The following is a 12,094-nucleotide window of genomic DNA, read 5'->3' as shown; positions in this document are numbered from 1 at the left end:
GGCTGAAGGTGGGGACTGTCATTCACCGCTACTCTGAGAACAAAGCATGCCTGACATTGCAGGGAGAGCCCCGGGAAGCATTTCAAAAGCGCCACTGAAACTAGACAACCTTTCAATCCATTTATCAAAGTGTCTGCATTTCCCGTTTCAAGGTAGATGAAACAATAATAAATTTGCGAAGAAAGTTAATCTGTGTCCAAAGCATTTTAGTAAATTAAAAAGGCGCGGGGGCGGGGGGGAGTGCTGGCTGGAAGGGGGATCTATTGGTTCTTGCCAACTCCTGTTTGACTTACTGTCTCCTTAATAAGTCCTCTTTGGTTTGGTGTTTTGGGATGGAATAATCAGTTGGTTAATCATTTTCTGGAAGCAGGAAAATGCACTTTAGCTAATGCAGTTCTCCTTTCTGAGTCCTAATTATTTAAAAATGCATTCCAATCTGTAGCCCCATTTTCCAACCAAGAAAGCCTTTCCTACCCGTCATCTTCTTTTATTGCCCTAGAAAACCCCAGCTCAATTCTCTCTCACCCTAGTCCAACCTCTTCCTTTCCTCTAGGGTTGTTTCCCTGGCCACTTTTGAGCATCTCTCCAGGAAGAGGGAAGCACTAACCCCCGACAAGCAACTGGCCAGAACTACGCTCTGAGCACCCCGGATAGACTTTGTTATTTTTATCTAAGTGTCAGGCGAAAATGGTGGCTCTTGTCTCTCTCAAAGATAGTACTTAACAATAGCTCCATGCTCTGGCATCACGCTGAGATAAACACACTATTAGGAACCCTCACAAAGGCCCCAAGATAATTGTGAAGGGACAGTTACCGAAAATGGAGCACCCAGCCCTGAACCCTCCTCCACACCCCATCAGTAACACCATTAAAGCTGCCAGTTTGTCAGCCCACTAGAGGTATTTATAAAATCAATATACAGTCCTGCAGATAAATGGCAGTGGTACCAGTAGCCAGAGAAAAGAGGCTCCATGGAAAATAAAATTAATAAAATTTACAAGCAGATTGTCATGGGGGAACAGATAAATTCCCTACCATCTACAGTTTTGCTCAAATTGTGGCAAGAGGAAGGCATGGCAAGGAGGTGGCAAGAGCAGTGCTTTAAATGGGGCTTCTGAAAGTAGGAGCAAGACCGGGTGTGTTTACAGCAAGAGAAAAGTGAATGGAAACCCATGTAGCCGTCCCATCCCAGTGCAGGATTTTGTTTGTGTGACCACTTTCGTGGGAGATTGCCCGGCACCTCCACCAGATTTTTGTGCTTAAATAAGACTGTCCTCTCTTCATCCCACTGTACTGCAAACCGGAATACGCATACAATTGTTATTGGTTCGGTATACCGGGGTAAGTAAACCCAAAGGGTGAAGGCATTATTGGACTATGTACCACTTCATCTGGGTTTCAAGTGTGCTTAGAGCTGACCATTCTAAACCTCTCTCCTGTTTCCTCTACCTGCCCCTGATTTTGATCATTAGCTGTTTGCCAAAAATGTGGCCTGAGCGGTTTCCCAGAGCGGCCAAAGCCAGCAGCCAAGCCTGAGAGAGAAGCGGGCAGGGGCTCGCTGTCCTGGAGACCAGCCTCCACTTGGCAGAAAAGACTGGGCCCTTTGTGGCTGCCAGAGCCTCGGGTTCAGCCCAGATGCCTGGTGGAAATTGCCTGAGTCGGATGACAGGACCTGGGCCCCCTTCTCTTGAAGGCTGATGGAGAGCAGGGGAGTGGCCTTGGTGACACTGCCTGACCTCTGCTGTTGTCATGGGCTTTGTTCAGCGCCCAGACTGCAGGCTGGAGCCCTGCTCATTGAATCAGGCCCAGCCTGGGGAGCCTGCAGCGGGGCGCACTCTGCATCTGAATTGACTGACATCAGTTGCAGGCAGAGGAAACTGGATTCGAGACTGGGAGCACCCTGTTACTCAGCCCCAAGACTTCCCTCTGAATTTGTCTCTGCACCTGACCCCAACACCAGACCTGGCCTCAGGGCCTAATAGTGGCCCATGTCTCCATGGATCTTGAGTTTGGCCCACCGCTCAGAGTAGGGCCACTCAGCTCAGCGGATGAGAGCAGAAAAGGGACACCTCTCTCCTGCTTCCTAGGTTTCCTCTTGCTCCTGGCAAAATGGTTAATTTAGAGGGCCCAGGTTTTAGTGGAGGATGGTGGTCTGACTTCTCTTTCCAAATATATTTGGAATCATCTATAGCTTTGGATTCGGAGAAGGCAATGGCACCCCACTCCAGTACTGTTGCCTGGAAAATCCCATGGATGGAGGAGCCTGGAAGGCTGCAGTCCATGGGGTTGCTAGGGGTCGGACACGACTGAGCGACTTCACTTTCACTTTTCACTTTCATGCATTGGAGAAGGAAATGGCAACCCACTCCAGTGTTCTTGCCTTGAGAATCCCAGGGACGGGGGAGCCTGGTGGGCTGCCGTCTCTGGGGTCACACAGAGTCAGACACGACTGAAGCGACTTAGCAGCAGCAGCAGCAGCAGCAGCATAGCTTTGGATTAGGTGCCCATGGAAAATCAGCATGGGAATGTCCAGCTGCCTCTAGGACAGCATGGCAATTTAAGACATTTTTCCCTGTGACCCAGTACATCTCCTCATACGACTTTATATCAAGGAGGTAGCCAAACAAGTGTCCTCAAAATGTGTGGGCACTGGGAAAATTCATCCCAGGGTTGCCTTAAATGACAAATAAATAAATACTTGACAGCATAGGATCATAGCCATCTGTAGAATCAGACGATGTACGGCCATTAAGAAATGTTGGCATTGGCATACTGTTAATGACAGAAACAGATGTTCTCAATATAGTGGGAAAAAAAGGGTTATAGCAGACTATATACTATGAGATCATATTGGTGAAATATATATATATTACTCCTAATTGGTAACAGTGGTTGTGTCTGGGTAGGACATTTTTTACCTTAATATCTGAAAGTTATTGTGTTCTTTTCAAAATAAGGAAGATACATATTTGTATATATAGACATGATTGATACACAAATATATGCTTGATTACTCACTAAGACCCCAAGCAAGCTTTGGGGTATGAATGAAAACAGGTGCATATATTTGGTCCAGCAAAAAAGAAAACTGGAAGGCCGTGAGAACCAAAACAAACGCATGGGTCTCAGGAAAGGAAATTGAGGCTTTGGGGATTCTTAAAGAGGACGCTGATACAGACTTGTTTCTGAGCAGCTTTGAGACCCGAACTTTGTCCCTTTCCCCTCCCTGCTCAAAACAGCATGGTACGCTGCTAAATACTACATGAAGTGCAGTAGAACCCCTATTTTGGGTGGGTTTGTGGAAATGCAACTTGAATCCATCATACCTATCCCTAAGACAATCCAGGAGGCCCCCCCACCCCGAGTCTCTCCGAAGCCCCAGAAAAGCGGAGATGGCATCTCCCCCAACATCAGAAAATCCGGATGGCCAGGCTGCATTCCCATCTCAGATGACAAAGGAGAGTCCCTGAGAAGATGGGAGAGGGAGAGGGGTTGACCCTGCCCTGGGGGAGGGGCGTAATGGGGGAGGGGAGGAAGGGGTCATCTCTGGGAGGTGGCAAAACAGAATTGGGTGCAGTGTGCAACAAATAACCCACGCTTGGCTCGCGGCCTGGAGGTGCGAGACCACCCACAGAGCCCGCCCTGGAGGCAGCCTGCCGCCTGCGAACCATTTCAGCAAGGCCGTCACCAGAAGAACAATGTGAGGGCTGCTCCCAGCCTGGGGCCTGAAACTAAACAGTTCCCCAAACACTCCTGACCGCAGACGCAGCCACCAGAGGGGTTTTGTTATCATAATGAGATGCAGATAAAGCCTGGCTGGGTCCTTAACGCCTGTGCCTCTTCTCTTCTTGTTTAGAGATCTGAGCGAAAACCAGATCCTGGGAATCCCGAGGAAGGCGTTCCGCGGCATCGCCGACGTGAAGAACCTGTAAGTGATGTTTCTGCTGCTTTGATGCAGACGGCTCTCTGGGCAAAAGCGGGGTGAGCACCGGGACAGGCAGGCAGCATCCCGCGCCTGGAGCTGCCTCCGGCCAGCTGCCTTTGGGACAGATTGAGGGGTGTGCTGAAGTGGTTTCCAGAATGCCGAGGCAGCTCTTCTTCGATCATTCGGCCCCAAGCATCAATATAGAGTCCCAGACCCCAGTCCCACTCCTGTTCCACAGCAGCCCTGTGGCCTGAGGCTCGATGCAGCTTCTCCCAAGCTCATTGCCTTCTGTAAAACGGGGGTGATAACCTGGTGGGGTGTTGGTGCAAATGAGGAAATGCTTTTCATGCTGAGTGCCTCAACGTGGTAAGTGTTCAGCAAGTGGGAGCCTTGATGATGCTGAAGATCCTGATGGTGAAGATCTCACTGTTAATAAGTAGGAGCTTGTGAGGGAGCATCAGGCCTTGTGTGCCAGGATCCTGGGGCGACATAGCCAGACCTACTGCACTAGGCGCTTGGGGCTTTTCTTCATTTTTTATTTTGAAGTAAGTATTGGTTCATAGGAAGTTTCAAAAGTAGTGGACCGGTCTGTGTACCCTTTCTGCACTCCCGTGAGTCTGTGTGCACACGTGCGCATGGGCAGGTCTGTGTCGTTTTAGGATTCCCTTGCCCGTTACCGCAACTGGTGCAGAACTGTTCCATCACCCTGCTTTTGAACTTGCCAAATGGCTTTTGTCGGTTCTTGCCTGGCCCCCACTGTTTGCCGCTAATCATGGCTCCAGGGCCCTTCCTTCACCAGGAGTGTGCCTTTGGAATTTTCTGCCTGCCCTCCTGAGTCCATGTGCTCAGAACCTGAGTTTGGAGAGGGGCACAGAGGGGGCGCTTCTGCCCACTGGCCTCCTGCACAGGCTTGTCTCCAACTTGAAAAGTCTTGAAGGAGATTAAAAAAAACAAAACAAAACAAAACTACTGTAGCGCTGACGTTTCCCTGTAAGGACTGCGGGGACTTCGGTGTGCCAGGCAGCTGATGATGGCTTCCCAATATAGGCTATCTGCCTCCCCTTGCTGAGAACTGAGCAGAAAGCTTTAGGTGTTTAATATGCGAAGCACACCAGAGGGCACAGGCATCTGGAGTGAAGGGGGCAAGGGCCAGAGAGGACTGTGCAAGGGGCTCCAGGTAGGAGGCTGCCCACTGCTTCATCTGCCCAGCATCAGAGAAGGGCTGGGAAGAGCAGACAAAGACTGTGGAGACTGTGACTCAAGATGGAGCACAAAAGAGGTGGTGTTGAACAGCGTCCCAGAAAAGCAGGAAAGGATCAGATCCCTAAATTTCCCAGGTCAGTGAGAAAACTGAGGACCAGAGAACAGTGACTAACTCAAAGTCAACCATCTTCCTGATTGTTGAGCCCCCAGTCAACATCTTACATACAGAAAGGGATATATCTATCCTGTGTCATGGCTGTACTTTTAAATGAGCCAGTTAATAAAAGTAAATCATGGTGATGGATAAGCAGGACTGTGTAATTACTAAGCACATTTTTGACTCTCAGGAAAGTGATTCATTCTTAGAGTCATCCTCAGTAGTTGCTGGGGTTTGAGGGTTTATTGTTGCTGTTCTCTGTACTGTCTCTGATTTCACACAGGCCTCAGGAGCAGAAGGTGTTAAGAGTCTGCAAACTCAAGCACTATGGACAGGGCCTCCTTTTCCACCCAGATGTGCATCCTGAACAGCAAGGGTCTAGGGGAACAGGGGAGGCAAATAAACTCACTGCTTAAAGGATGAATTAACCAACAAAGCGCAAGAGGTTGATTACTTAATGCTTCTGATCAGTCAGCATGCTCTGGGGGACCAGGACCTCTAAGGCCCAGAAGTATGAGTCATGGTCTCAGGTGACTTATGGTGTAACTGGGGACAAGAAGCATGCATCTGAGAGAAAATCAAGAGTTTTAACAGCCCACAGGAAAATGAGCTGACCAGTGGCCATGCGTTACGAAGGACTGTCAGAGCTCGAAGAAGAACACTAGCTTTAGGCAGTGTCACCTAAAGGATAGAACCATGACTCTGGTTATCTGCTAGACATGTGCCTGATACCCAGCTGTTCCCCGTACTGACTCTGTGACCCCAGGGTACAGCGTTTGACGCTCTGAGCCTTGATTTCTACTCTGTGAGAGGAGGATGAGAATTGTACTTCACCTCCAGGGCTTTTGTGAAGGTGAATGGAATAACGTGTTTGAATATAATACAGTACTTTACTTGGCACTCGGAAGGTGCTTAGAAAGTTGTAGCTAATGTTACCACTGTCTTCTGTTGTTGTTGTCATTGTGAAGCTTTTCACTGAGCCCAGACAGAGTGACGACGAAATTCACAGAACGCACAGGCAAATGGTGTGTGCAGAGTGGGGAGGCAAGCCTATACAAGTTGGGTGTCAAGGGACACAAGCTGAGCCGTCTCGTGAGAGTTGGGGGATCATGAGCCAGAGTCACAGGTGATCAGGTCAGAACGAGCGCTGTAGTGTGGTTATAATTGTAAAGACTTGCACTGAGCCTGGAATCCTGATTGGAATGCACAGAGTGAATGGGCAAATATTGTGTGCAGAGTAGGGAGATTATGCGCCAGAATAATAGGTGAGCAGGTCAGAAAGAGAGGTGGAGCCAGGTGGTGGTGAGCCTTGCCTGCAAGGAGCATGCACTTTAGCTAGGTACTGAGAAGGTGGATAGCTTCCGACCTGAAAGAGGTCATGATGGAAACATTCACTCTGGAAGAGGAACCTCGGACAGGAGAAGGTGGAAGAAGGAGAGCGGATGTGGAGATGAGGCTGGTCCAACATGGGGGTCAGGGCTCGCAGGCAGGAGTGAAAGGAGGAGTCCCACAATAAGATGCCAGGGAGAACCAAGGCAGCAGGGCTGGCAATCAGTGAATTATTAGACTGAGGAAAAGAAGAGGAAAAGGATACGTTCCATATTTAGATGACACAGAGAGTGATGGCAAGTTCTGATAGTCATCCATACATGCAGCCTCAGATGTTTTCTGAGCTCCTACTAAATGCCAGTTCTAGGGAAAAACACAGGAAGTAAGATATGTACCTGTGGGCTCTGCCTTCTTGGAGCTCCTATTCCACAGAGATCAAAAGATCAGGAGGAAGATCGAGGCTGGAAGATGCTGAGTTGAGTGTAAAGTAGTGTCAAGTCTTCCACGGTGTGGGCGGAGCATCTTTTGTGCATTAGGAAATTCGTGAACTTGACCTCCCACCCTGTTCCTGCTGGTTCTCTGACTTTGGTCTGTGGTCACAGCTGCATCTCTGGTTTAACTCAGAGGGTATAAAACTCAATCATCTTCTAGTCTTAAGAGAAAATGAAGTGTAGGTAATTAGAGGCACGGGGCTTCCCAGGTGGCACAGTGATAAAGAACCTGCCTGCCGGTGCAGGAGACACGGCTTCGATCTCTGAGTCGGGAAGATCCCCTGGAGAAATAGCAACCCACTCTGGTATTCTTGCCTGGGAAATCCCATGGACAGAGAAGCCTGGCAGGCTACAGCCCATGGGGTCACAAAGAGTTGGACATGACCGAACACTCACGCATGCAGGCACGCAATTGAAGGTCTAGGACCCAAGCTGTGGAGCAAGGTCAAGAAGGAAGCATCTGAATAAAGGTTGATGGCTGTAGTTGTACATTTAAATATGCAGCACTACATGTGAAATAGGAGACAGTTTGTAAAAATTGTTTGTATAAAACCTGTTAAGGGAACACCCTACTCAGCCACACCTCAATCACCCAGTTGTAGATTGTCTCTCTTGTGAGTGACAAAGAGCGAATTTTAAACCTCGGGAATGTATATCCCTGCCGTTGATCTGAGAACCACCTGCCAGGGAACGTAACAGTCTTCTACTATTACTTAAGCAAAATAGGAGATGATAAATTATTGCAGTATCAGGCTGTCGATTCATGATACTATTAAGAGGAGAAAATCAAGGATTGGCTATTTGTGGTTTATGATTTTGTAGTCTTGATGTGGATTTTCTTCGCTTATCCTGACATTCCCCTTCAAGAAGGAAGAGACTGTTACCCCCATTTTCCAGATGACAAAACTAAGTTTCAATGAGTGTGTTGCATTTAATTTAGTAAAAGTCAGCAGACCCCGTTGGGCCTAGGCCTCTGCACTTAGTACTCACCCACCCATCTTCTGGACTCAGTCCATGGACATTTCTGTCTACCCAACTTGCTCCCCACTCAGCCCCACCAGCAGAAAGAGGAAGGGAAGTAACCCACGGGGCTGCTGGCAAGCAGAGGCCTGATTCATCAGAGCTGAAAGGGCCGTGGAGTGTTTGAACCTGGTGGGGATGAGGAGGCACCGGTGTCATGCAGGTGCTGGGGGTTTAGTGCTGCCCCCACCCAGGCAGCAGAAGGAAGCCCGGATTTGCTTCCTGCTTCTCTGGAGAAAAGAAAGAATGCGATTAGCTGGGGATATCCCTCTATGCAATTACTCAAAGCTGGTTTTATGGGCTGATCCTGCTACAGTGCCTGCCTGGGAGAGGAGAGCTTCTCTATTTAAAGAGAGACAATGGTTCTCATTAGTTGTCTATTTTATACGTAGTATCAACAGTGTATATATGTCAGTCCCAACTTCCCAATTCCTCCCGTCCTCCCCTTCCCCCTTGGTATCCATAGGTTGTTCTCTATGTCTGTGTCTCTATTTCTGCTTTGTAAATAAGATCAGCAGGGGCTTCCCTGGTGGCTTAGACAGTAAAGAATCTGCCTGCAATGGGCGAGACCTGGGTTCAATCCCTGGGATGGAAAGATCCCCTGGAGAAGGGAACAGCTACCCACTCCAGTATTCTGGCGTGGAGAATTCCATGGACAGAGGAGTCTGGCAGGCTCCAGTCCATGGAGTTGCAAACAGTCAGACATGACAGAGCAACTGACACTTTCACTCTGATACCAAGATAACTAATGAGAACCTGTTGTATAGCATGGGGGATGCTACTCAGTGCTCTGATGACTTAAATGTGGAGGAAATTGAAATAAGAGGGGATATATGTATATGTATAGCTGATTCGCCTTGCTGTACAGTAGAAACTAACACAATACCATTATAAAACAAGTGTGTGCCTGTGCGCTCAGTCGCTTCAAAAACTCCAATGAAAAGTTTTAAAAAATAATAATAAAATTTTAAAAGTAGAATCATCTTTAACACACAATAAATAAATAAATAAACAAAGAGAGATAATAAGATGGCTAGATTGCTCTGGCAAAAGAGGCATTCAGGCATACCGACCTGTAGAGAGACCAATATTTGACATGCCAATGTTCTCTGCCTTCAATATGCAAATACCATGATAGGGATCAGTGAAGACCCAGGGAGGAAAAAGAGGGGGGAAAGAGAGAAGAGAGAGAGAGAATCATAAGACATAGAAATAAGGGAGAAAATGAATTGGAACAAAAAGAGAGATGACAAGCCACAATCCAACAAAGCGTAATAAGAAAAAGACAAAACCAGCATAGATTGTTTTTTAAAAATGTCCCCTTGCTCTATCTTTCTCAGCAGTTATGTTTTCCTCTGTTTTTCAGTTTCTATTTGCGAGCACTCTGTAGGACATGCATTCCAGAAGAGAAAATCAATAACCCCTGTCTCTGCCAGCTAGCAGAATTTGGAATTGACGCTTTCAAAACAAAGCTGGGCAGGCAGCCTTTGTGTTCCCTAGTTAGTCTGAGTTGCTGCACTGCCCGAGTCTGCCCTCCCGCTTCCTGAGATTAATGAGGGCTGTCTCGGCCCCATGAGCAGGCAGTAATCTTGTGTGAGGGTGAGGGAGGGGCAGGGGCCGCCCATCGGTTGGTGGCATCTCTGTCTGCTCATCTCAGCTCAGCTCACTCATCGCTGCACCTGGTACAGAGTTCATGCTGTTGGCCGTGCCCTGCAAGACTGCATTGTCTGGGTCCTCTCTCGCTCATCTGGTGCTTCTCACACACAGCCTGAGCTTCTTTCTGCACTGGACCTTTGCACTTGCTGCTCCCTTTTTGTGGTAGGCTAAACCCTCAGAACTCCACACAGTCGGCTCCTTCAGATGGTTTAAGTCTAAGCTCAGACATCACACCTCCTAGAGTGGCCTTACTTTACCCATCTGGAGCAGCTCTCCAGCCCCCACTGCCCTTGCTCTCTAGCCTACTACCCAGTTATATTTTTTAAGAGCATGCACTGGCCTCTGAAATGATCTTCTTCCTCTACTTGTCACCCTGTCTCTGATGTCAGACACAGTGAACATGTGCACACGGGAACCCTGCCCATCTCAATCACTGTGGAATCCCCAGTGCCTAAACAGGTCATAGCAGAGAAAAAGATTGACAAAAAATATATCAAATGAATGTGTTTGTTCTTTCATTTTTCAAGTGTTTGCAGTTGGCCTACTCCATATAAGAAATCATGCACAATTGTTGAAATACTTAATATGAAAATAATATTATAGAAAGAGAACTCACAGTGTGATGAGGAGGCAAACTAGTAAATCGGTGGGTTCAGGACAGGGGCCAGGACTCTGTTGGAGGTAAGAACAAAGATGCGGGAAGCAGACCTGATTCTGGCCTCACTCAGGAAGTGACATGAGTTGGGTCTTGAAGGATGAGTAGGAGTTCAGCTGGGGGAAGGGCATTCCAGGCCGAAGGAACAGCATATGAAAAATTACCCACCTGTGCAAAGGGACAGAAGTGTGTGAAAGAGTTGGGTCTTGTCAGAGATTCATGGCTGATGCACAGTGAGCAAGAGGAACAGTGAAGAGAGATGAGGATAGCAGGGAGGGGAGGCGGAATATGGAGGAGTGGGGTTCAGGGAGGACCTTGAATGCCTGATCAGTACAGCAACAGCAAGGGGGAGCCACTGAAAAGGTTCTAGTAGATGAGCAGCATAAGCAGAATTTCATTTCAAAAAGACAGCTCTGGTGTCAGTGGGGAGGGTGAGAAGCAGAGACTGAAGTCGGGCTGGCCAGTGAGAAGACTTGTTGAAAGCTTATGGTCCTGAATTCAAGCAGGCAAAGTGGACCTAAAGAGGCAGCAGCAACCTGCAGAGAGCTGGCAGCAACCTGGAGAAAGCTGGCAGGCCCACGGGGCGGACTGGACAGTGAACCGAGTGCCTGTCACCAGGGCTTAGTGGGTGGAGACAGAGGACAGGACTGGTGCCTGCCTCTCCTGATGGAAGCCTGTTGCCTCTTGGAAGGGAGAATTGGGAAAATCTGCTCACAGGTGGCAAGCAGATGCCGATGCGTCACCTTCCCCAGGTGCAGCGGGTTCCTAGCCTCTCCTTCTTTGCATTCCTGGCTGTGTGTGTCAGGTTCAGAGGTGCCGCTGGAGGAAGTTGGACTGCACCCCAGGATGCTAAGTGCTACCCAAATAAGCTGTCTGAAGAAAAGAATCCCAGCAGCCCGCCTGCCTGCCTCCTCCCTCTCTTTCCTCCTCCCTCCCCTCCACTCCCCTCCCTTACTCCTTCCTCCCCTCCTTCCTTCTTTCTTACAGCTCTTCCATTTTTCCCTTCCTCCTTCCACAAACCATCATGGAGCCCTTACCCTCACCAGATCCAGAGCAAGTCCTGGAAAGAAAAAGATGAGTAAGCACAGCCCCTGGTTTGGAGACACACCATCACAGAAGGAGACCAACAGGTGCACAAAGAGTGTGTACAATATGATACATTCTCCCCAAGAGCACTCTGCTCCTTCTGCTCCCAGGGCCAACAATGTAAGTGCTCAATAAATACCAGTTGATTTATTAAAGTTAATCCTCTGAACCGAGGCCAATAGTAAAATAAACTGGCAAATTAGCCTCCTTTGGTCTGCAGAAGATACGATACAGTGTTATCCAAAGTGTATCCTATCTTCTCCAGACTCAAGGAGTCTAATTTGCCAGTTTATTTAAGATATGATACAGTGTTATCTAAAGGCGGGCTTCCCTGATAGCTCTCAGTTGTTAAAGAATCCTCCTGCAATGCTGGAGACCCTGTTTCGATTCCTGGGTCAGGAAGATCCGCTGGAGAAGGGATAGGCTACCCACTTCAGTATTCTTGGGCTTCCCTTGTGGCTCAGCAGGTAAATAATCCAGCTGCAATGCGGGAGACCTGGGTTCGATCCCTGGGTTGGGAAGATCCCCTGGAGAAGGGAAAGGCTACCCACTCCAGTGTTCTGGCCTGGAGA

At 48.5% G+C, this 12,094-nt stretch overlaps 1 protein-coding gene across 3 annotated transcripts in view; it reads left to right on the top strand.

Annotated features, from left to right (window-relative positions):
* SLIT3 (slit guidance ligand 3) overlaps nt 1-12,094 on the top strand; it is a 781,214-nt gene that overhangs the window by 530,526 nt on the left and 238,594 nt on the right. For all 3 annotated transcript variants that reach the window (XM_055554942.1, XM_055554941.1, XM_055554944.1), the window contains exon 5: nt 3,857-3,928. In XM_055554942.1, the coding sequence (XP_055410917.1) occupies nt 3,857-3,928 (72 nt within the window). The remainder of the gene's footprint in view (nt 1-3,856; nt 3,929-12,094) is intronic.

Source organism: Bubalus kerabau, chromosome 18 (assembly GCF_029407905.1).
Source record: "Bubalus kerabau isolate K-KA32 ecotype Philippines breed swamp buffalo chromosome 18, PCC_UOA_SB_1v2, whole genome shotgun sequence".
Lineage (NCBI taxonomy): Eukaryota > Metazoa > Chordata > Mammalia > Artiodactyla > Bovidae > Bubalus > Bubalus kerabau.
This window is presented reverse-complemented; position numbering and strand designations above follow the sequence as displayed.